At 41.3% G+C, this 23,969-nt stretch overlaps 1 protein-coding gene across 1 annotated transcript in view; it reads right to left on the bottom strand.

Annotated features, from left to right (window-relative positions):
• The window catches only part of XRN1 (5'-3' exoribonuclease 1), a 45,208-nt gene that overhangs the window by 4,889 nt on the left and 16,350 nt on the right, over nucleotides 1-23,969 (bottom strand). The window contains exons 19-39 of the mRNA XM_081007708.1: nucleotides 23,474-23,577; nucleotides 22,729-22,860; nucleotides 21,372-21,534; nucleotides 20,120-20,233; nucleotides 19,587-19,685; nucleotides 17,510-17,625; nucleotides 16,104-16,250; nucleotides 15,093-15,182; nucleotides 13,111-13,246; nucleotides 12,415-12,471; nucleotides 9,799-9,931; nucleotides 8,161-8,230; nucleotides 7,550-7,775; nucleotides 6,949-7,050; nucleotides 5,745-5,840; nucleotides 5,550-5,664; nucleotides 3,587-3,648; nucleotides 3,084-3,194; nucleotides 1,127-1,249; nucleotides 855-1,002; nucleotides 487-668 (exon numbers count right to left, since the gene is read on the bottom strand). Coding sequence (XP_080863834.1) covers nucleotides 487-668; nucleotides 855-1,002; nucleotides 1,127-1,249; nucleotides 3,084-3,194; nucleotides 3,587-3,648; nucleotides 5,550-5,664; nucleotides 5,745-5,840; nucleotides 6,949-7,050; nucleotides 7,550-7,775; nucleotides 8,161-8,230; nucleotides 9,799-9,931; nucleotides 12,415-12,471; nucleotides 13,111-13,246; nucleotides 15,093-15,182; nucleotides 16,104-16,250; nucleotides 17,510-17,625; nucleotides 19,587-19,685; nucleotides 20,120-20,233; nucleotides 21,372-21,534; nucleotides 22,729-22,860; nucleotides 23,474-23,577 — 2,526 coding nt within the window. The remainder of the gene's footprint in view (nucleotides 1-486; nucleotides 669-854; nucleotides 1,003-1,126; nucleotides 1,250-3,083; nucleotides 3,195-3,586; nucleotides 3,649-5,549; nucleotides 5,665-5,744; nucleotides 5,841-6,948; nucleotides 7,051-7,549; nucleotides 7,776-8,160; nucleotides 8,231-9,798; nucleotides 9,932-12,414; nucleotides 12,472-13,110; nucleotides 13,247-15,092; nucleotides 15,183-16,103; nucleotides 16,251-17,509; nucleotides 17,626-19,586; nucleotides 19,686-20,119; nucleotides 20,234-21,371; nucleotides 21,535-22,728; nucleotides 22,861-23,473; nucleotides 23,578-23,969) is intronic.

Below are 23,969 nucleotides of genomic sequence, written 5' to 3'. Positions count from 1 at the left end.
CCCATGCTGGCTACCCTGGTCTAAACGATGAAAAATGGGGAGCAGCTCTCACCCCTGTCCCTGGGGACACTGACAAATAACTTCTCAACATGAGCTCAGAAATTACCTACTCAGACAATGAAATGATTCTCTCTACTCTTTTTATACCTATGTGTCCATTATTTTAATCTCCTTTTCCATTCCACCCCACCGCCTGGTTTATAGTTTGCTCCAACTCCCATGTTGCTCAGCAGTCAATAGCTGTCAAGTGCTCATTAGCCTGTTTTGTTTTCCCCTTTATTTTTAGGGTAGTTCATAAAGATATTTTGTCCCTTGCAAATCCCAGTCTGATAATGCCTCCTCCTTGCATGTGGGTGGAACAATTTGGCTATATTTCTGCAAGCACATTTAAGACTTGAACTGGAAATAAAAGAGATTATGGGTGTGGGTTTTTTTGTGGGGTTTTTTTTGCATACTACACAGATCTGATATTTGAAGCTAAATTACCTGTGGTGTTCTAAGAAATGAGAAATCTGGCTGCAGCATTCCAAGAAGGGAACAGATACGAGAAAGCTCAGATACTGGAGTGGATAATGAGTTTGGTGGTCCAAGAAGTGGGTGGCCTCCAACCTCCATGCCCTGAGTGTTCTGAGGTCCTGCTGTGCCAGGGGATTTGTTCATGAAAGCAGCTATCAATGAGAATAAATACATGTAATCTGTACCATGTTTGAATAAATGAACCAGAGTACAGTACTTTGTTTAATTTGATTGAATGTTAGATGTTCAAAAGGTATTATATAATCAATAAACATTAAACTTAAATCTGCATAGCACAAACCATTTATTCAATTATAGAACAAAGCTTTTATACATACCCATCTTTTTGGCATTGGTATGTTGTGAGGCAGGCGCACAAGAATCCTGCCTGCAAGTTGGAGCAGACACTTCATTTGCCACTGACTTTGCTTCTGCTGTGTCAGAACCATCTATCTTCAAAATTTCTTTGAGCATCTGTGTTCCTTTCTTTAAAAAAAAAGCAAACAGCATTTATATATTGTATAAATTGAGAATTTTATCATAGAACTCTGTACATTAAATGCATCCAAAGTTAAACCAATGAAGTCAATTCCAACAGCAGCATACAAACCATAGCAAAAGACTGTGGAGACAAGTGTTCTTCATTAGTTGGTTCCTTGGGATATGACCGTGGCACCTCTTTTTCTTTGAAAATTTTCAAAGACGCCAAAATGTCTTCAAGTTCAGATCCGTTCTAAGGAATATATAGATATATACATATATGAAAGAATTAGAAGAGCAAAACTCAGAGAAAGGAATTTTCTCTGTGCAAACTCCACTGAAATCAATATGAAAACTTAGAGGGAACTTAGGGTACATATTGGGACACGGGTGGCACTGAGGGTTAAACCACAGAGCCTAGGGCTTGCCAATCAGAAGGTCGGCGGTTCGAATCCCCGTGACGGGGTGAGCTCCTGTTGCTCGGTCCCTGCTCCTGCCAACCTAGCAGTTCGAAAGCACGAAGTGCAAGTAGATAAACAAGTACCGCTCCAGCGGGAAGATAAACGACGTTTCTGTGCGCTGCTCTGGTTTGCCAGAAGCGGCTTAGTCATGCTGGCCACATGACTTGAAAGCTGTATGCCGGCTCCCTTGGCCAATAAAGCGAGATGAGCGCCGCAACCCCAGAGTCGTCCGCGACTGGACCTAATGGTCAGGGGTCCTATAGGAGTGCAAATATCCAGAGTGTGGGGTCAGGTGGGATTACTATGAGGAATTATAAAATATGCATCAAGCCCTTGTGTCCACGATGAATGCATTGTGTTGACTGGGTTTGATACCTTGACAATAATTTCTGATCAAATCCCACAACCCCCTGCATCTCTGGCCATTTCCTCTACTGCCCATTTCTCTTGCTTTACAAGTCACTTACACAGCCAGGCAGGCGTCCTGGGTCATCAAAGACAGTGGGCAGCTTCTTTGAAGTAGCCTTTCTGATATGTTAATCTTAGGATGTTAATCTTAGGGCCAGGAAACAGATCTCACATAAAGGTGATAATGATCGCTGTCCTCCTGGCTATCCTTCTTATCATGTATATTGCTTGTTTATCACCTCCGGGGTGTCTTTGTTTACCCCGTGCTTAATTAGTTTTGGTAGTTTAACTTTGTCCTCATGTGGGGTCTGTTGAAATGCTCAGAAGAAATCTGATTGGTTCTTATGAACACTCTGTAAAAAGTTCTTTTGTGAATAAAACGACCTGGGCCAAGGGGCTGGGGGGGAGACAGAGAGACACAATTATACACACCCTTCCCAGAGTCTTGCTGGTTCAAGCCTCAGTGTGTATTCTTATTATTCAGAGTTCAATCCTTTCTTTACTTTGAGAACGTCTCAGGGTCCCTTTCCCTTTAAGGTACATATTACTTAAAAGGTCTCCCCCATTCACTGCAAAGTCTGGAAGAATTTTGCCCGTGTCTCCACTGTGTGCTTAGAGTTCTCTTCAATACTGCAGCAAAGGACAAAGGCTCTAAAGCTCAGGAGCACATGTGGGCCATGTTAAATGTATTTCAAACAAAGCAAACAAGTAAAAAGGATTCATAATTCTTCAGGAACTCGCTACGAAGTGGCTCAGCTGTCAGTCTTTTTGGTTGTTCTGTATATATAATACCACTATGATTTAGCTAGATGGCCACAAACGATAATTCACAACACATACATGAGATATAATTTATATAGAGAGAATTTTAAATCTTTATTTTATCCATTTCTTCTGACAATTTTGAGAAACATATTATGTGCAGCAGGCCACTGAGCAGAGAGGCAGGGATCTGACATGGATAATCTAGTGATCCTCTGGCCTATGCTTGAGAGGGAGAGGGAGGCCAATATTATCTCATGGCTTAGAGCTTGCTAAAAGGTCTGGCTAGTACTCTTCACAGGTGCAATCCAATATGGAAAAAGACCGTGAGGAAAATAAAGCATTCGACAATTCTGGTGCATTAAAATTAATATCTAATAAAATCTACTTGTCATGTTGTTTCTTCTTCAGAATGTACTCAGGTATATGCAAATATTTAGATTGCCTTTTTCCTACCTTTTCAGTTATACTGGGACTGTCAACTGCAGGCTTTGGTTCTACTGGCTCATTGGGGGCTTCATTCCTCTTCAATAGCTTCACACTATACTTATTAGCACCTGCAAAATTCTGAGACAGACCAGGTCAAATGTAAAAGCAAATTAACAAGGCGGAAATGTTTTTTAACAAACTCTTATTCCTGCAGGTATACTTTCTTACATCACCCGTGCTAAAAGCTATGGCCACCTACCTAACCAGTGATTAGCTGCACAAGTAATTTTGGAAATCTCTCAACTTCACTAGTCAAGACCTATGCGATCATACAAGGGCCATCTCCCTCAAGCAGATATATCACACATATAGTTACACTCTGTGGCAGGAATGCGGAGGGGCAGCTGCCAATTTAATCCATGTCCAAAAATATGTGTTAGGCATACCCAAGCATCTGCGCAGAAACCGTTGCTATTTCTGCCCTTTGTTTCCTTTGAACAGTTCACCACAAAACAGCATCAGAAAATTACCGGTTTATTTGATCCTTTATGTGTTTGGCTGTCAGTTCTTGGACCTTTAGAGTCGTCTTTAGCTACAAATACAAAAGTTTATAATATTAGCTAAACAAGTAACACGTGTTTTTTCAAAAACTGTTTATATATAAAACGAGTGTGTGTGCAATCCTACATGTGTCTACTAAGAAGGAAGTACCACTTAGTTTACTCCCAGGTAAATAGGTACACAAGCACAGCTAGGGTGAGTCCTCTTCGTCAATCTAGTATATTTCCAAGCACTTTCTTTTTACTATCTCTGTTCAGAAGCTGTAACAAAAGGGATAAAATCTGGGTGGACGGCTGCAACAGAAAACTCAAACAGCACAATGTAACTCCTGAACAGGATGAAAGAAATGGGTATACTGGACTAGCTGAAAAGTGTTTCTCAAGGGCCACTAGCACACCGCCAGATGAGTCAATGAGTTCCTTACGTTGCTTGAAGCAGGAATATGTCATGATTCCAATAGAATTTCTGAGTGACCCCTCCCTTAGAAAAATAGTTCGCCATCTAGATAAGCTTGTAAGTTAAACATCCAACAATTAAAAACAACACATATTTAACAACCAAAATGTCAACGAACAGAAAGGCATGACCACTCTCTAGACACTCTGCTCTTAACCCACCTCTTAATTATGTCATGCAGCTTTGGGTGGGCCTTGGCCTCCCAGTACTCCCTGAGAAACACCCTTTAGGTGAATCCCATGGACCCTTATCTAATGGCACTAAGACTCACCCAGGTGGGATTTTTTGTAGCAGCTGTGGAGAAGCTTTGGACCTCCAGATGTTGCTGAACTACAACTGCCATCATCCCTGGCCATTGCCCACACTTGCTCGGGCTGATGGAAGTTCTAGTTCAAGCAATATCTGGAGGGCCAAATGTTCCACACTCCTGTTCTGCAGCTAAAGGACCTGTTGACGCCTCTGAAAAGCTGCTTCTGCGGAAGCATAAATGTATATTTTATAGTGTCTTGTAAATGCATTCAAAGTAGCCCAAGTCCCTGCCCTACAAACCACTTGTAGAAAATGCTGCAGATGCTCTCACTAATTGAATCAAATGAAGAGAATTATATGCCAAAGAAATACAAGCTTTAATCCACCTAGCTATGGTGGATGTTGAAACCTTTCTCCCTAAGTATGTTGGATGAGAGGCAATAATAAACGTGTTTATCCAAATGGGTTTGCCATATTGATCAATTGATCTATCTAATCTGCCCTGTGGACATCCAGAGAGTGCTATGCATGTTCTTTAGGATGACATGGGAAAAGACAGAAAGTATGTAACACCAGCTCCTGCTGGTAGTGAAAAACAGTCTGCAGTACAATTCTGTCTTTGTTAAGCACACAATGATGTTTTCCAACAGACAAAGCTCCCAGCTCTGAAATCCTTCTTGCTGATGCTATGGCCACTAGAAAAAGCACTTTTAAGTGACATCAGCCATAGAAAAACAGACTTCAGTCGTTCAAATGGTGGTTTCTGCAGTTGAAAATAGTAAATTCCAAGTTGAAAAGTGGTATTGCGCTAGGGCTAGTTAATGCTGCCCCTCTCAGGAACTGTTTCAAATAGAGATGGGTGCCAAACTTCTTGCCACAAGAACATCAACCGGATTAAGTTAAAAAACAATACCTCACAAAACAAACAAAAATTCAAAGTGTGACAGCAAACTATGTCATACTCATAATAATCAAGCTCAAGGCTATTGATGTCAATGGATCTCCATGTATTAGCAACCCTAAATCCACTTTCACCCTTTTTTGGTGAGAGGGGGAGGTAATGGCATGCATTTCTTCAGAGAAAATACCAAGGGTTGGGGCTATAATGGCAACACTCCATCTGCCATAAGCATCATTTTCTACAGGACTAGAATAAAATAAATGCTTTCCAAAACTGAATCCCTAACTTGATGAAGGAATATACAAAATTCAAAGAAAAGTACTTACACTTCCTGAAAGATTCCGGTTTTCTTTGCTGGCCTTTGAAGCTACTCTCATTGAAGCCTGGTTTGCAGAACTGGCCACCCGTATTTAGCTTTATGTATTGAGGTAAAATTCCACCCTAGAAAATGACATTGTTCAGTAGCAAAATCCTGTTCAGAAAATCTCACACATCACATCCACTCCACTACAGAAACTAACCTTCTCATGCCTATCATGTTGGGCAGACTGAGACTTTCCAGAGCTCTGCAATGATTGCCATATGCTGCAAAATTCATCATCTTGCTTATCTTGAGCCTGGTGTGAAGGAAAAATAAAACCAACCCATTTATGCAAGATCTGCTCTAATAAAATCCTTACACCCAAGAGAGCTATGGCTGTGTAGATTCAATAGCTTAACAGTTTAAGAAGCAAAATGAGGAAGAGAAGTAGTAAGTGAAGTCACTTACCCTAGACTCATAAAGTCAAAGCAGTAGTGAATGGGCAAAACATATTCTCGTCTCCTGACATTGTGGAGAGGTAAAAGGGGGAGCCACCTACTGCATCAGCATGCCTGCTTACCAATGCAGTTCTTATAGTATCATGGGACTTTACCTCACAGTGTCACACTGCCACATATTTTCTTGCATCTATACCTAGACCCTACGCTACGGGGCCTTCCTCAATTTTATCTCTACTTTTTAAACAGGGCGGATGGGAGTTTCTTCAAGGTGAAATGTTGAACGCCCAAATGTAGACAAGAAATAAAAAGTGGGAGGCATCTAAAGAGGCTGGCTAAATAATGGGTGTGGCTCTATAAGGGGCTCACACATGAGCTGAGATTTGGAAAGGGCACATACAAGAAATGGAAGAAGGGGAAAATCACAAAAGAGGAGTATACACGTGTAGCTAATGGTTGCAGGGCAAATGTCAGGTGGTCTAAAGCTCAGAATGAGCTCACGCTTGTAAAAAGGTTTAAAATAATTTTTTTTAAAGGTTTATTCGGATAGCAGCCTGACCATGTCCCAGTCTCACAAGATACCCCATAACCTCTCCCCACTTCATACCCTCTCAACCCCCCATGTGGTATCCATTCTCTTTTGTTACTGCCCCCCCACCCCGCTACTACCCATACGCACCCACACCCCACCCTCCTTACAATTCCACAGCATTTCCTTCTCCCATTTTCCCTGAACCCTTTCTTTCTGCTGCTACTTACTTCCAGGAAGAAAAATGGCTCCTTTGTTGAAAAGGTAGAAGGGTTTCCACTTTTAAGGAGCTATGTTCTTTCTACTGATTCTGTGTGGGATGAATTTCCCCTACTTTTAATATTTGCTTACACCCACCCACCCACATGCCCAAACTACTTCCTTCCCAAACTCAGTCTACATCTACTAGCACGTACTAAGAAAATAATGCAACTTACTTTGTATTTCTGATTGCTGCTTAAATATGCTCCTTTCTGAAGGGAATTGGAATTGCCTTGGGTTTCAACCTTGAGATTGTTATGCTGCCTTCCATTCACTTGCTAGATGAAAGATTAAGAAAATTTAACGGAATAGCTATTCAACTTGTTTCTTCCTCTTTAAAATACTCGTTATTGCTATGATTCCTCCCCTCCACCCGCCAGAGGGGAAGGGAAATAGATTATCTCCAGTGAATGTGGTAAAAGAAGAATACCTGTACAACTTAAACCCTTTCATCAACATTAATTTGTTTTGGGAAATTTCCTTACCTACTTAGCCTCCTTATACTGACAGAATCTATCCCAAAGAGAAACACATTATTTATCAAACACACTTCCTTTCTCTACCCTCAAAGTTTATCATGAGGATTAAGAGATTTCCAGGTGTTTTCTTATGCAAACCTGGATGAGTCTAAGCTAGCTAACCATGATTACAGTAATCATTAAAGCCTGTCTAAACTCTGCTATTAAAAAAAGTGTTTAGTTAGCATCCATGGAGATCTACTGTTAACAATGACTTTATTTTCTGGGACATAACTGTAGGAACTAAATGTGGACTTACTCGAGTTGGAACAAAGAGGGAGCGAGGAGAATGGTTGAGACCTCCTTGATGTGCTTTTTGTGTAGATACAGAAAATGATTCGGGTGAATATGAGTTGTAGGGACTCACAGCTGGCTGAGGTTTAACTATGGCAGTTAGCTTCTGATTTCCTGTTTCAGACCGATTACCATAAGAAAGGTTGATTAAGGCACTGGCTGGAATGCGGTACCCTCTGCCAGGCGAGCTCCTAGAGGAAGGAGAGGAAGGCTAATGAAAAGAGTGCTTTAGTTATGCCAGTGGTGCATGATTAATAGAAATCTGCCCCCCAAATATATGGGTAGGGGACCAAAGACCACAACCTCAAAGCTTAGCAATTCTACAAATGGAGGCACTGGGAGCTGCAGATGAAAAACTGGTGAACTGGTTCTCCCCTTCCATCAGGAGTGCCTCAGCTGGACTGAATTATCATCCACAAACAGGAGAACTAATAGTTGCAAAATGCTACATTTGGATCCAACCTAATGTTGTTCAAAGGGTGATTTGACTAAATATCCATTAGCACTTTTCTGTGCAATTGTTACATGTTTCTCTAGGATCTGTGCAACACCCTAAAAAGATGCAAAGAAACAAACCTTATTGTTAAGCCTCCATGAAACTCTTCATCAAACAGTACTTCATACAGAACGTCAGATTCTCTGCTGGCTGAAGAAAATATGCACTATGAGCAAGCATTACTGACTAAATGTGAAGATACTTCAAAACTTAACATTTTCCAAAGGTGTAATCATCTGAGTCTGGTGCAACAAATAATCTCATGACATTTTGAAGACTGAGATTATCAAATTAAATCATGCTCACAAGTAGACCCACTAAAATTAATGGACCCAAATATGCTGTTTATTAGAGTCTAATCTGAGTATGACTTAGCTGGAGACAACCTTAACAAATTATGGCATTAGCTTACATGTACTAGAAAGCTGGAACTGTTTTAAAGACTACATAACTTGTTTTTTATTTGAAGCTTTCCTAAATCAGTCTGGAATAGTTAAAGAAGCTACATTTTTTTCTCATATTACAAAGGTCTTCCATCCTTGATCAGAATTTATGTTAACTGATTTATTTTAACCTATTGCAACAAGATCCTGTGGCACCTTAAAGGTCAGGATCTGCATCCCCCAGGTATAGGAAGGTGGCAAAAACCCAGGTGAGTTACAAATTAAGGCCAAAAGGTTAATCAACACATAAGGTAGCCATAGATGTGTCACAGTACTCAACAGCCCTCAAACAAGTGCAGTTACAGGAAGATTAGCTCAGTTGGTAGAGCACAAGACTCTTAATCTCAGGGTTGTGGGTTGGAGCCCCTCACTGGGCAAAGGATTCCTGCATTGTAGGGGACTGGACTAGATGCTCCTTGTGGTCCCCTCCCTTCCAACTCTACAGTGCTATGATTCTAAGTACAGATCTCTCAACCTTTGGGCCTCACATTAGGTATAATACCTACTCAGTTAAGTGAGCCCTTCAAGCATTGTTATAAATGAACTCTGACAACAGAAACTACAAGACTCTTTGTTGTCATGACAGAAAGAATAAAAAAATTCCTTCTCTCCTCCTAAGGGGTGGACTTTCGTCTTTCAGATTTCAGCAACATCCTGTGCATGTCCAGCATTCAGCACCCCACCCACTTTTCACCTTACACTCTGCTCAATTCACCAAGTCCTAATTGCAACGCCCTGCAGTGGCCCCTTGGCTCCCTTGGCTCAGTGCCCAATGCAGCAGAACCAGTCACACTGCCTCTGCTAAACATTCTAGATTGGTGTGATGTATGCAAGCGTGCTCACATTCTTAAATTAACTCCTATACGAAAGTGAGATCAAAAGGCTTCTTACTTTCGCCCCCTCCTTCGCCTTTAGGGCACAGATGTGCCTCACGTGCTTAAGTTACTCCATAAAATACTATGCCTACTGAGGACACTGTATAAATAAACACTTGCCACATCTTATATTTAAAAAAAATATTACAATGGTTCAGATTTCTAGGTGCACGAGTGAAAAGTCACTAAGGCAATGGAACACGCCTAAAATTCTAACTGCTTCCAGTTGTTCTCGTTGGTGCTTTGAACTATTCTGTGATAGATGCCTCAGCTTTCGCTATGGTTAACGTTAGCAGTAGTTTAGCGTTATCTGTGAAACTAACTCATTTTGCGTTCAATGAATGATCTTCACATTATTTTAAAAGCAAAAGAGACAGTTCACAAAAAGGCATTGTGTTACCTCCTTTAATTCCTATCACAGTGCCACGAAGTCCAAGGGGAACGGAAAAACACTCTCTCACATTAACAACACGGTCAAACAGTCGATAGTCTGCATCTCGATCTGGTATAATTCCATGCTGCTGTTCTAAAGGCTAGTAGGAATCAAAGATAAAAGAATCCAAATATGAATAGTTAACACCGTAGAACAAAATCACTAGCCCCCCCCCAAAACATTATGTATACATTTTATTAGGAGATAAAATAGTCAAATAATTTTGTAACATATTTTTGGTTGCCATCTTTGTGGCCTGTAGAACATGCAATCACTGAGACTAGTCTACAAGGAACAAATTGGAAACAGCATTTTTTAAATATGGTGGAAAATCAGAAATGTCCAGTGCAACCCCTTTTTAAAATGTTCTGTTTATATATTTATGTTGGGCACTTATTGTGAATGCCCTTCCTGGTCTGAGGTGAACAAGGCCTCAATTACTGATGGATTAGCTCCTCTTAGCACCCAGAAAAAGGAAGGGAAAATATGAGCAACTTTTGTGTTCCAGCTTGGATCTGGTAACACCTCCAGTTCTGTACTGTGGACAAGAGACTGACAGCTGAGGACTAGATGTACAGGCATAGAACTTAATGGAAAGAGAACCAGACAAATGCCTAAAAATTTAAAAGGCTGTCTAGGTCAGTGGTAGGATGTTATGGAGAACCCTTCTATTGAAGGCCAGTGAAAACTTCAATGGAGATCCTCCTTATATTGCCCAGTGAATGTAGACCCTGCATGGCACATATCAGAAATGCTAGCATTACTCAAAAGAGCTGCTGAAAGTGGCTGATGCCCTGGTGGAGTGTGTTGAGTGGAGTAGGCAAGTTTTGGGTTTTGTGGGCTAGGAGAAAGAAACAATGGGACTTCCCTCGGATAACTATGGTATTCGGTGTTGTAAACAAAAATTGCCCTTTTCCCTCATGGGGTATCCAAGAGCCCATATAGAGTCCTTACATAGGTTCCCTATTGGTAGGAGAAAATAACAGAGGCCAACCAGAGAATACTGAGAAGCAAAGCAGCTAGTAAGCTTGATCTTTATTGATCTGTTGCAACAGGGTGCTCCCCTCACCCGCAGGAGAGGAGGAGCGCCCAGAAAAATAGTGTGCAAGGCCTTATAAAGACTTTTGAAATTCCCATCCTGTAGATCAAGACCACCCCCAGAAACATCATACATACACACACAAAAAGCTGTCTAAAACAGAACATTTGCATGTTGTTTTTCTCCTGTTGCTGTTTATCTCCTGTCTGGCAGGTTACTTGATTGGATTTCCTGAGTAGCCTGGCCATTCTTTTGTAGTGATAAATACTTAGTTCCTGGGCCAGGTCACAGGCTCACACCTTATTCAAACACAGACATACGCTTAAGACAGGATTTGTGAAGGAAAAGACAATGGGGAGGCTTTTCCACTTTGACCTTGCAGAGAAAACTTTTGGTCAGTTTAGGAATCAAAATGGTTCCAGATTGGTCTTCCTGTGCTGATCTATGTTTGTGCGTTATGAACATTACCATATATCTAAGACCATAAAATTCCTATCACAGCTGCACCAATGAGGGACTTCCAGAACAAGTGTCCCCTCTCTTTGGATTTTATTGAGGACTCTGGAGATCAAGAAAGTGAAGGAGGAGGCACAGAGCAGGCTGTTGGAAGGTTGAGTATATTCATGCCCTCTACCCAGTAGGAACGAAACCTGAGAAAAGAACTGGCCAACAACAGAGGTGACATGGTTTGTTTGGGATATGAACAGCTCTAAGGAAAAGGGTGCTGAAGCTTTCATGAATGATGGTCTGGAGAAGGTTCCACACTCCTGAGTCCACTACATGCCTGCTGAGGAAATTCACCTGTATATGCTGGGCAGAAATGGAAAGGAGCCAGAGGAGGAGAAGGGAGTAAATATAGACACAAGAAAAAGGCTTTTATTTTGAATAAGAAAAAGGAGAAGCAATGAAGTTTAGAGGAGAAGGCTAAGCTATTGCAGGAGACAAAACAGAGGTTGAAAGGGGTGGGGGGAATCAGGTGACAAGAACAATGAACAGCTCTGCCTGAGCAAACGTAAGGCATGAAACAGGAAAAACCAGCAGGACTGAGATAGACATCAAATGCTGTTCACACGATTCCTTACCTTTCTTGGTGGGAGGAGGAGTTAACCCACTGATAATGAGTTCATGTCAAATGGAGAAATAAGAAGCATTATGTGTGTAATATTATTGTGTTTATAAATGGGTAACAGTGCAAGATTAAAAAGTCAGCACTACCTGAATCCTGACTATTACTTGGTGTGAAGGAATATCTGAACAAGATAATGCAAGCTTGTGTGAAGTTTTCTCTTTCTTTCTTATTTATTTACACTGTTTAATTGTTAAAAAAAACCCTCCTCAAAGCAGTCTGTGTACAGTATGTCTAAATGAATATCAAATTAGCATAGATAGAACACCAAACTCTGTTGGTCATGAAGTCATTGTTGCAATTTTAATTAAATAATTCAGGAGGGCACCATATTTCCCTATGAGCAAGACAGAATTTCTGTTAAGACTTTCTCTTACAAGAACAGTATCCTTCCATTCACAAAATAACCCAAACTTACCCTGAATAACAAGTGAGGTTTCACCGTCACACGCACTTTCTTATTGCTTTTCCTTTGCTAAAGGAGGAAAACAAGAAACTGAATACTCAGAACAAAGTTTGGATTATGCTTGCTTTTCAACGTTTTTCTTTCGCTCAAAGTAGCTGGATCATCGCTCTCTTTCTACATAACACCTTTTTTTCAACTACTTGTGTCTAGTGAACAAAGCTCTCTACCAAAACAGTCTATTATGCCGATAAGTACTTATGCTATATCAGCATAATCAGGGACACTGAACTTGGGAGAGTGTGTTGGTTTTTTTTTACAGTGCTTGAAAATAATGATTTTATACATAAGTGAATTTGAAGGAATATAATGTAATGGGGCAAATCAGAACTGCTGTTTCAGAAGTCTTCAAAACCACACTTGCTGAGTAATAGATATCCAAGCAAGTCGTACTCGGAGGAGGGCCCACTGAAATCAGTGTGCTTAACTCAACTGATTTCAATGGGTCTAGCCAGAGTATCACCTAGCACTGGGTATCACCTGAACTTTCTAGACTGAAATCTTTATACAAGCTCAAACTATCATGCCAGTTAAATACAATTTTTCTAATTGGAAGTCAATCAGTTCTAATCCAAATTTATAATCTCATTCCTATATATTGTGATTACAAGACATATGTTAAGTTCCTCAGACTTAAAATAAAAACAGTACCTTGCACTTTTCTACTTCTTCTTCAATCTTTTCGACAATAGCCATATCCAAAATTTGCAAATCACAAGAGGAACGAGAGAGTGCACTGACAGGATGAGCCTTTAGCCACGCAATGATTTCTTGAACCTTCTCAGCACTACATTAAAAAGTTATTCCATATCAAAAAACATTGCCAATAGATAGATAAACTTTATTCGCATTAGCCAACGACCATAGCAACATAAAACAAGCAATATATACAAATAAAATATATACAAATAAAAAAGACAGCAATGGGTAAAAAGGGCAATCAAATGACCAAGATTATTGTTCAGATAATCCTTAATCTCATTGCAACCTCAATAAACTTAGCACCTTTGCTGTTGTCTGATCATCTTGTCCGATCATTTTGATATGATAAAAGAAAGAACAATGTGGCCTCAGATGGGCGGCCTGGGATGGTAAGTAAGAGTGGGGTAATGATCTCATGATCACTGCAGATGGTGACAGCAGCCACGAAATTAAAAGACGCCTGCTTCTTGGGAGAAAAGCAATGACAAACCTAGACAGCATCTTAAAAAGCAGAGACATCGCCTTGCCAACAAAGGTCCGTATAGTTAAAGCTATGGTTTTCCCAGTAGTGATGTATGGAAGTGAGAGCTGGACCATAAAGAAGGCTGATCGCCGAAGAATTGATGCTTTTGAATTATGGTGCTGGAGGAGACTCTTGAGAGTCCCATGGACTGCTAGAAGATCAAACCTATCCATTCTGAAGGAAATCAGCCCTGAGTGCTCACTGGAAGGACAGATCTTGAAGCTGAGACTCCAATACTTTGGCCACCAAATGAGAAGAGAAGACTCCCTGGAAAAGACCCTGATGTTGGGAAAGATGGAGGGCACAAGGAGAAGGGGACGACAGAGGATGAGATGGTTGGAAAGTGTTCTTGAAGCTACCAACATGAGTTTGACTAAACTGCAGGAGGCAGTGGAAGACAGAAGTGCCTGGCGTGCTCTGGTCCATGGGGTCACGAAGAGTCGGACACGACTATACGACTAAACAACAACAACAACAATGATCTCATTCCTCAGATCTTTATAAAGGGGACAGGACAGGAGAACATGAGCCACTGTTTCCAGATTGCCATCTCCACAGGGGCAGAGTCGTTTCTCAGTTGGAATCTTTTGGTATCTGCCCTCAAGTACGGCAGAGGGGACATTGCCAATAATTTAACTCAAACGTTAAATCAGCTATAAAAGTTCAACAAACCACCCACTCATATACTATTACGATTTACATATAGTTCAAATGAGCTTCAGCAAGCTACTGAAACTGCAATCCTAACCCCACTTACCTGAAGTAAACTCTTCTATTATTATTTAGTCACTTTCCTTATAATAATGACCAAAAGCAACCATATAAAGACTAAAAACCAATTGCAACAAACAACGCAACTTAACAAACATATCTGTAAAAATAAAAGACAGGTCTTGAAGATCCTGAATTCAATAGGACATATTTCTAAGTAGATGTGGTTAGAATTATGCTGTAAGGGATTTAAGACTTGACTTTACAAAGGTATGTACTTTAATGAAAAAACATCAGGTCTAGTGTATATTTCCAGCAGAATCACAAAAAACTGTGAAAAACTAAACAATAACTCTTATTTGCTAGAGATATTCATTTCTTACTACTGCTATTACTCCTTACAAATAAATAAAACATAAGTAAGCAGGTCTATTTCAGGATGTAGCCACTCAGTGTATATTATAAAGAGTTGATTGGCTGTAGTATTAGTTGGTTATATTATCAGAGGATGGGCTTGTCCAAATGGTTAAAGGTAATTGTTAGAAGAGCACTAGGAATCATGCTTTGATACCAGCTATCACAAATTCAACAACTAAGTTTGAAGAATTGATTCGAGGTGCAGAACTGAACTTGACAAGACTCATTTTTACAACCCTATAACTACCCTAATAATGCTTTAAAGGTATGAGCTGCTTACCCATTCTCTTCTTCACCTGGCCAAATGTCATCTTCGTAGAATATGTCCTCTTGACCATTTTTGGCTAGGTAACTAAAAAGTTCTGGGGCCCTAAGAAAATGCAAATATACCATTCTGAGCAGATTTTGTATACATCTCTATATACATTCCATAAAACAGCACCTTGCCGGTTGAGCATGCAGCAACAAATTTATCTCTCTACTATATCTGCACTTGTCTGTTGTGACACTGGAGACAAAAGTGCACACACACTCTCAAGTTAACACATGGTGAGGGAAGCCTTAAAAGTGCTGAACAAGCAAGCAGGCTGGCAGAGCGAGGGAGTGAGCAGTGGGGGCACTAGACAGGCCTTCTTGTGCTCCCCATCGTCACCACTGGTGGTGGGGATTTATCCACTTTATCAACCTCACCTACGCCTCCCTCTCAGCCAAGAAAAGGAAGCCTGAATTTTGAACTGTTTTCCTTCTCTTGGCTGAGAATGGCTCATTCCTGAGATGCCTTTGTTAAATTAAGTCATGCGTCCTGGTACATGCAAACCAGGCAACAGACATTTATGCATTTCGCCCATGTGCAAGACATCTCAAATGTGAGGAAGTGAAGGAAAATATGAGCGGCATACCTATGCGAAGCCAGAACTTTGTGGCAAATGCTGCAAAAATGACCCTGTTCCCATTGTCTCAATTACTGCTGCCCACGTCAGTTGTACAGTCGTACCTTGTAAGCCGAACGCCTTGGCACTTGTATGTTTTGGCTCCCAAACGCCGCAAACCCGGAAGTGAGTGTTCCGGTTTGCAAATGTTCTTTGGAACCCGAAAGTCCAGCGCAACTTCTGCAGTTTCCGATTGGTTGCAGGAGTTTCCTGCAGCCAATCGGAAGCCGTGCCTTGGTTTCTGAATGTTTTGGAAGTTGAACATACTTCCAGAACGGATTGCATTCGACTTCTGAGGTACGACTGTATTTGAACTGTTACATGCAAGGCATATGCAGTCTAAAGTGTAGTTTAATGCTTACCTTTCCAGATATTCAGCAAGGAGTTGCTCTACAGCTGAGGAATACATCCATTCGTTTCCAACTTTCTTGGTATAGCCAGGGACCTCTTCATTCTTTTTATTGAATTTTAAGTTCAACCCCACATTTGCTTTATGCTCTCCATGTGGACTGCAAAATCAAAAGTTGGAATGCTAGCTAAATTTTGTGAAGAAATACCAATATATTACTGGCATAATATATGCCTGACAAAAATACTACTAATTAACCACTGAATGTAGAACAGGAGTTTTAACTCACTGAATCCTAGCAAAATTTTGCAATGTAAAATAACAAGCATATGACCTAGCTTTAGGAGAAGTCTGCAATATATTTAAACAAGTGATTACAGTTCACACATGGATCTGGTAAAAGTATAAACTTGTTTCAAAAGTGAATTTCCTTCTGAGAAGACTTTGTGATTAAACAGGAATTCAGTCTCTTTTCAAGTTCCTTTTTTGTCTGTTGGAACAATAAGAAACCCAAGAAATTAATGAATGTCCAGATCTAACTAATATCTGAGATAGGAAGGGGAAATACAATGTGCACAACTGTGCCAGACAAGGAGCCCAGTCAGGCAAAGCAATGATTTGCACTAACTCCTGTCTTCACATTTTTTTTCTTCTTCCCCACATGAAAACTCTTCTTGCATATATACCGTATTTTTCGTCCTATAGGGCGCACCGGCCCATAGGACGCACCTCGTATTTTGGGGGGGGGGGAAATGAATAATAAAAAAAATTATTTCACCCCCCAGCCGCGACTGCAGTCCCAAGCCTTGCGCACACCTGCCCGAAGCACGAGCTGCAGGCTGCCGCCCCAAGCCTCGCGCGCCCAGCAGGACCTCCCGCAGGGCGTGCAAGGCTTGCGTATAGCTTCCTGAAGCCTGGAGAGCTAGAGGCATTGGTGCACACCGACCCCTCTCACTCTCCAGGCTTCAGCAAAAGCCTGCATTCGCCCCATAGGACGCACACACATTTCCCCTTCATTTTTGGAGGGGAAAAAGTGCGTCTTATGGGGCGAAAAATACGGTACTTTTTCAGGATACAGTGGTACCTCTGGTTATGAACTTAATTTGTTCTGGAGGTCCGTTCTTAACCCGAAACCGTTCTTAACATGAGGCGCGCTTTCGCTAATGGTGCCTCCCGCTGCCGCCGGTGTGCAACTTCTGCTCGCATCCTGGAGCAAAGTTCGCTACCAGGAGCCCTACTTCCGGGTTAGCAGAGCTTGTTACCCGAAGCTTTCATAAGGAGGACGGTACGTAACCCGAGGTTCCATTGTATATGGAATGCAAACAAAGTAACTTCACCAGGTAACAGGCTTTTGTGGCCTTTGCTACAAACTAACAATCAAACATCTTGCTGCAAAAGAAGTTTATACTCAGAGCTTACTTTCTCCGGGATCCTCTTCCAATAAAAATGCTTCCTGTAAATCTCGAAACAAGATAGCCACTCACTCCAAGACGACTGGCCAATACATATCCAGGATTGTACTTCACGGAATATTTCTGCAACAATATCAGTTGTATAGTGACGAAAAAGATCATTCTCTTTACAATCTTCCAGAGGAGCAGCAGAAGTAAGCAGTCTTGCAGTCTCATTGCATAACATTTCGTGGACTAGAGTCTGCTTCATACATCCAATGAAATGGATTCTAGTCCATGAAAACTCAACTCATAATAAATCTTAGTTTTCAATGTTCGTACGACTGCTTGCTGGCCTTAGAATCGGAAACATTTCTGTTGGTCTCGCTGAAGCTTTTAAGAGGAAGGCAGGGGAAGGAATGAAATACAAATGGCAGTCAGCTTCTGCCATGCTAATATGTTCTTTTAACATGACTTCTCACTCCTCCATGCATTGTAGGAAAAATGAATGGAGACATCTTCATAAGGTTTTCACCTGCTCAGGGACTTTCCTGCACTTCTATTTATCTGCACTAAACTGGAAGGCCAGGGAGGTAAATAAAAACCTGGCACAAATTTATATGAGTTAGCATCACTCCTTCACCTGTGAGAGTATTATCCATAGTTATTTATTTATTTATTTATTCATTCATTCATTCCCCACCCATCTGGCTGGGTTTCCTTAGCCACTCTGGGCGGCTCCCAACAGAATATTAAAAACACAATAAAACATCAAACATTAAAAACTTCCCTAAACATGGTTGCCTTCAGATAGTTGTTTATTTCCTTGACATCTGATGGGAGGGCATTCCACAGGGCGGGCGCTATTACTGAGAATGCCCTCTGCCTGCTTCCCTGTAACCTCACTTCTCATAGTGAAGGAACCGCCAGAAGGCCCTCGGAGCTGGACCTCAGTGTCTGGGTTGAAGGTGGGGGTGGAGCCCACTTAGGACTTTAAAGGTCAGCGCCAGCACTTTGAATTGTGCTTGGAAACGTACTGGGAGCCAATGTAGATCTTTCAGGACCGGTGTTATTTTGCCCAACACACATCTGCATTGGTCTGCTGAGCTACACTGTTTTCCCTTCATGAGTCTTCAAGGCAAGGCAAGTTTGTGTGTGTCTGCAAAGTACCCAGCAGAACATGGTCTCAACCCTGCTTGCGATGTCTGAATGCTACTGCTAACAGAGAACTGAAGTAATAAAGAGGCTGAGCACACTCACATAGTTTACACGGCTTTTGGCAATGCTACATGTGTCACACATTAAAAAGGCAAAGCTTACATTTGCAAGATTCCAAATTCTGGTCATGAACCAGATTTTTCATGTAACTCTTGAATGAGATAAATATTTAATTGTTCCTGTGTTACAAAACCTGCATTGAAAAACTACGGCCAAGATACAAGGAAAGACGAAATTTGCTCAGTAAGGTTAGTTCCCCCTCAAACAGTAGCTTCCCATGTCACCTAAAAAGGGAAACTTCAAAACTAGTTTGTGCTTTTTAAAAAATTCACTGGGTGGGCTTGTGCAAATACATACATATAATAAATAATAATAATAAATTTTTATTTATATCCCGCCCTCCCCAGCCGAAGCCGAGCTCAGGGCGGCTAACAACAATAAAATAATACAACATTCTAAAATCATTTCATTCAAAATTACTTCAAATCAAATTGATGGCAACCATTGGGCTAGAGTTCTGTGAAGATTGCCAAAGGAGGGAGTCAGGCTGTGCCCTGGCCAAAGGCCTGGTGGAACAGCTCTGTCTTGCAGGCCCTGCGGAAAGATGTCAAGTCCCACAGGGCCCTAATCTCTTGTGGCAAAGCGTTCCACCAGATCGGAGCCACAGCCAAAAAAGCCCTGGCTCTGGTTGAGGCCAGCCTAACCTCTCTGTGGCCTGGGACCTCCAAGATGTTTTTGTTTGAGGATCGTAAGTTCCTCTGTGGGACATACCAGGAGAGGCGGTCCCGTAGGTACGAGGGTCCTCTGCATATTGTTCAAATAGTACTTATAATAGTTAAGATGAAATCTACAGAGACATATCCACTGTTAAGAGAAATAACACTTACATGCTGATTCTGTATTAAGGCATCCAGCTGAGGTTCACATGGAATGTTGAAAACAACACGAATTCTGCCTTCCAAGATAACATCACATGAATCCTGTACCTTAAAGAAATATTAAAGAAACTCTCTCAAATTTAAGTTCATTTCACACACAGCAGCCAGTGTCTTTCTCCCTCCTAAGAATCTGATGAGTATCTTAAATGAAAGCAACAGCAAAATAAAATTATCTACACTCATGCTGTTTAATGGATTTGTTGTTTCAAAACAAGTCTTACTGTTCTGTGCCCTGAGATCTTGCAATGAAGGGCTGGAGCCAAATAATTTAAACAAAAGAGTTAACAGCAAAGAAGAAGAAAAGACAAAGGGAGGAAAGGTTCAGGAAGGTGAAGAAATGGAAGTGGTACAATAGCTCCTAAAACATCATTATTCCAATGTAGAGCTCAGTTTTTAAAATTATGTAATAAAATAATGCAGAAGGAGTCAGACTTGATTTTTAAGAAAAGTCTTTTGGAAAAATATTTTCAGATAAAACTAACTTCTCCTGTGCAGCCATAATAAGGTGATCCCAGCATGAAGACTGTACATCCCAGAGGGAACAGGTCATCCAAAGTTTTGAGACTGGAGAAGCGGGAATCAAAGGCCTTTATATCCTGCATGAAAAATGTGGGGGGAAATCATGCTCTAATTAAATACTTAGCATTAAAATCACAGACATGTCTACTCAGAAGTAAGTCTGAGATCAATGGAGCTTACTTTCAAGTAAGTGAACATAAGACTGCAACCTACATTAACTATGTGTGGCAAGACAGAACAGCCTACTCTAGTTTGCTTACTCCTCAAGAAATATACTACCGTATTTTTCGCCCTATAGGGCACTTTTTCCCCTCCAAAAATGAAGGGGAAATGTGTGTGCGTCCTATGGGGCGAATGCAGGCTGTCGCTGAAGCCTGGAGAGCGAGAGGGGTCGGTGCGCACCGACCCCTCTCGCTCTCCAGGCTTCAGGAAGCTATCCGCAAGCCGTGGGAGAGCTGTGCGACTTCGCGCAGCTCTCCCACGGCTTGTGGAGAGCTGCCTGCACCCTGAAGCCTGGGGGCGCGCTGAGCTCAGCGCCCCCCCCAGGCTTCGGGCTTTGCGCAGCTCTCTGCAAGCTGTGGGAGGGCTGCGCGAAGTCGCGCAGCTCTCCCACGGCTTGTGGAGAGCTGCCTGTTCTGGGGGCTGGGGTCGGGGGAAGCTTGGGCTTCCCCCGCCCCAGCCCCGCGCCTGGGGGGGGGGGAATAATTTTTTTTTCTTTATTTCCCCCCCAAAAAACTAGGTGCGCCCTATGGGCCGGTGCACCCTATGGGCCGAAAAATATGGTAATTCCATAAACATTTTGAGAATGTCTATACTTCATGTGAACCACTTCCCAATCCCAAGTTCTAAGCAGATTCTGAACCATGGCAACTTAAATGATTCCTAAATGCCAAGGACTAATTTATATCCTATTATTATTAAGATATTATTGTATCCTAACTGTGCACTATGTCATTACACAAGACACAGATATTGTAACAAGAAAAATGAAATGATGTTGGAGAAATTTGTACAGCAGCCTTTAGCCACATCTCTCAACTATACTGTGATAGGATTGTAGGCTAGGGCAAGAATGAGGCAACAGGCCTGTAGATCTAAGTGCACATGTGTATCCTATCAGCAGTAAACTTATAAACTTAGTATTTTGAATTTGACTGTATACATTGTGGCCTCTTATCTCAATTCACTGATGAAAAACTCAACTGAGGAACTTACCCTGACAATTGTTTGGTATGCAAAAGGTAGAACTTGCTTGGACCACTGCTTCTCCAAATACACTTCACCACTTTGATTTAACTGGTATCTACGCCCAGTTAGCAATTGAGCATAAACAACTGCAGATGTTTCATTTATGATTACTCCTTTTCTTCTCTGGTAACTGGAAGAAAGGGGATATGGGAGAATGAATTTAAGGATGCATACAGCTTAGTCGGTACAGCATGAGACTCTTGTCATGGGTTTGAGTTCCACGTTGGGTGAAAGATTTTCTGCATTGCAGGGGGTTGGACTAGATGACCCCCATGGACCCTTCCAACTCTACAAATCTGTGAAGAGTGAGAAACACTTCTCAGCCCAAGGGCTGCATTTCCTTTTGGGCAATCTTCAAGCGGCTGCATGCTAATGGTGGGCAGGACCAGAGTAAAAAAATGCGCTGAACAAGAGATCTGACTCTTACATTTGTACAGTAGTTTACATTGAAGTCAAGCAAAAGTCACAACTCTATCTACACAAACCCCTCCATCCAGAGGCATTATCACATCTCATGAACCCAACGCAGCAAGGCAAAAGCACCCCAGAATGATGTGAAGCAGAGGCAGTGAAAGGTGTAGCCTGAATAGAGTATGTAGGACCAGAAAGGAGGCCTGGAGGGTTACACTTAGCCCCAAGGCCAGAGGTTCCCTACTCATGGGGAAATCTTCCTTGAAATTACTGTTCAAAGAGCCTATGGTACAAAACTACTAAAGTAGCCTATAATCAGCTCTGGGTGGCATGACATCTTCCAAGGAAATGCAACAATCCCTGGTTAAACAACAAGTAGCAAGATTAACTATCACTACAAAGCTGAACAACTTTAGGTAGAAGTGTGCAATACAGAACCTTGCAAAGGATTATTTCAGTTAGCAAGACTCAGTATTAAACATCAATACGTGAACCTTGAAGGTTGCATGGGAATAAAGAGAAACACAGATTTCTAGTGTCTCTGGCTCCCTTCACTGTAGAGCAGTTTTGAATGTGATAAGGCAAAAAGAATGAAAAGACTGGAAACAGTGAGTCAAACAGAAGTGAAAACAAAGTTCATTCACTTTTCTATCTATCATGATTCCTCAAGGGCTGTCTTAAGCTTTTCAGTTTTGAAGGTAACTTCTGAATGAGATAGTTACATCCATTGATGTGAGTGTGGCAACCACCAGTCTACCAAGAGATACCTAAAAACTGAAAAACAGGTGTGGCCATCGGACTCACAATACATTTCTAAAGTGGCAGTCCACGAGAAGCAAGCTGTTCACCCTTAAAATGAACCAGTGTGTCAAAATATGCTGTCAAACTACAAACGCGGGAGGCAGTTTCTTACTGTTCTGAAATTCCTTGGATTTCTTTCACCCAGATATTCTGTTCTTTATCTCGAACAAATGTTGCTTTGGTTGGTGGGGCAGCATTCCCCATATAGAGCTTCTGTGTTCCAGGAGGTTCCTCCAACTGAAACCTTAAAATAAATTTACATTTCATATAAATAAAAGGAAATCTCGGTCCTAAGCATATTTTAGGACTAGCAAATGAACTTAGGACAGCAAATCCACTTGGTACCAATAAATATGTTTCATTAAAGAAATGAAAAGTATGCTTGCTTTGCTTCCAGTATTGATGACCACTAGCCCTGTCTGATCCAGTTTGGCTCTTTTCCCATCAGCAAAGAGCAAAGAATGTGGACGATAAATGTTTTGCTCTTCCACAAAAACTGTTCAGTTTATCATAGTCCATTTATTCTGGATGTTTATATTCTGCCCTTTACCATAAGAAATCGTAACAAACAAAATTCCAAAAAACAACTCAATACATCCAAATAGAAACAAAACCGAAATTAATACAAGTATTTCCGCATCTGTCACGTAAAAAATACCTTAAACTAAATTCAAAAATCCTGCAAGAAAAGGGACATTTTCCCCCCAGGCTGGTCTATGTATGGTTTACATAGCTATTTCAAAAAGCAAAACAGCCATTGCTTCAAGACCTTGTCATATGAAAACTTGTTTATGAAGATGGACATCTGAAGATGCAAGTAAGTGACAAACTTTGCAAAGTACATTGGTCTTCCTTACTTAGTTTCACCATCTGATACAGCAACAGCTCTGGCTTCTTCCAAGTGAGGCCAGTTAACAAATATTGATTTCCCAAGCACCAAACTGGCTACATTTTCAGCATTCTGAGGAAGAAAAGCAGTTGGTTAACCTACTGAAAACAATTTCATAGCAAATCTGTAAGTACCACACATAACAAAGCCAGTAGCCTTGCTGTGTCCTGGGATCTACAGTTCCATGTTTTTAAATCCTAGAAAGCACCAAGGACCATAGGTACACATATTTTTGCTTTGGCCTTGATGTCAAAAATGCACTTTTGGTCACCAGGCTCCTGTCACTTTCTCAAATAGTCTTGTGCCTCACCTTGTACTAAATCTCTACAGAACAGGGTCAATGCAGGGTCCTGGATGTAGAGAGATACACAAGTCCAGGGGGAGGCTAAGCTCACATATCTCACTAAACTATTGTTTATTGTGATATCCAAGCACAGCTATTGACAACAAAACTTGGAGAGGAC

Source organism: Podarcis pityusensis, assembly GCF_964106645.2.
Source record: "Podarcis pityusensis genome assembly, chromosome: 5".
Lineage (NCBI taxonomy): Eukaryota > Metazoa > Chordata > Lepidosauria > Squamata > Lacertidae > Podarcis > Podarcis pityusensis.
This window is presented reverse-complemented; position numbering and strand designations above follow the sequence as displayed.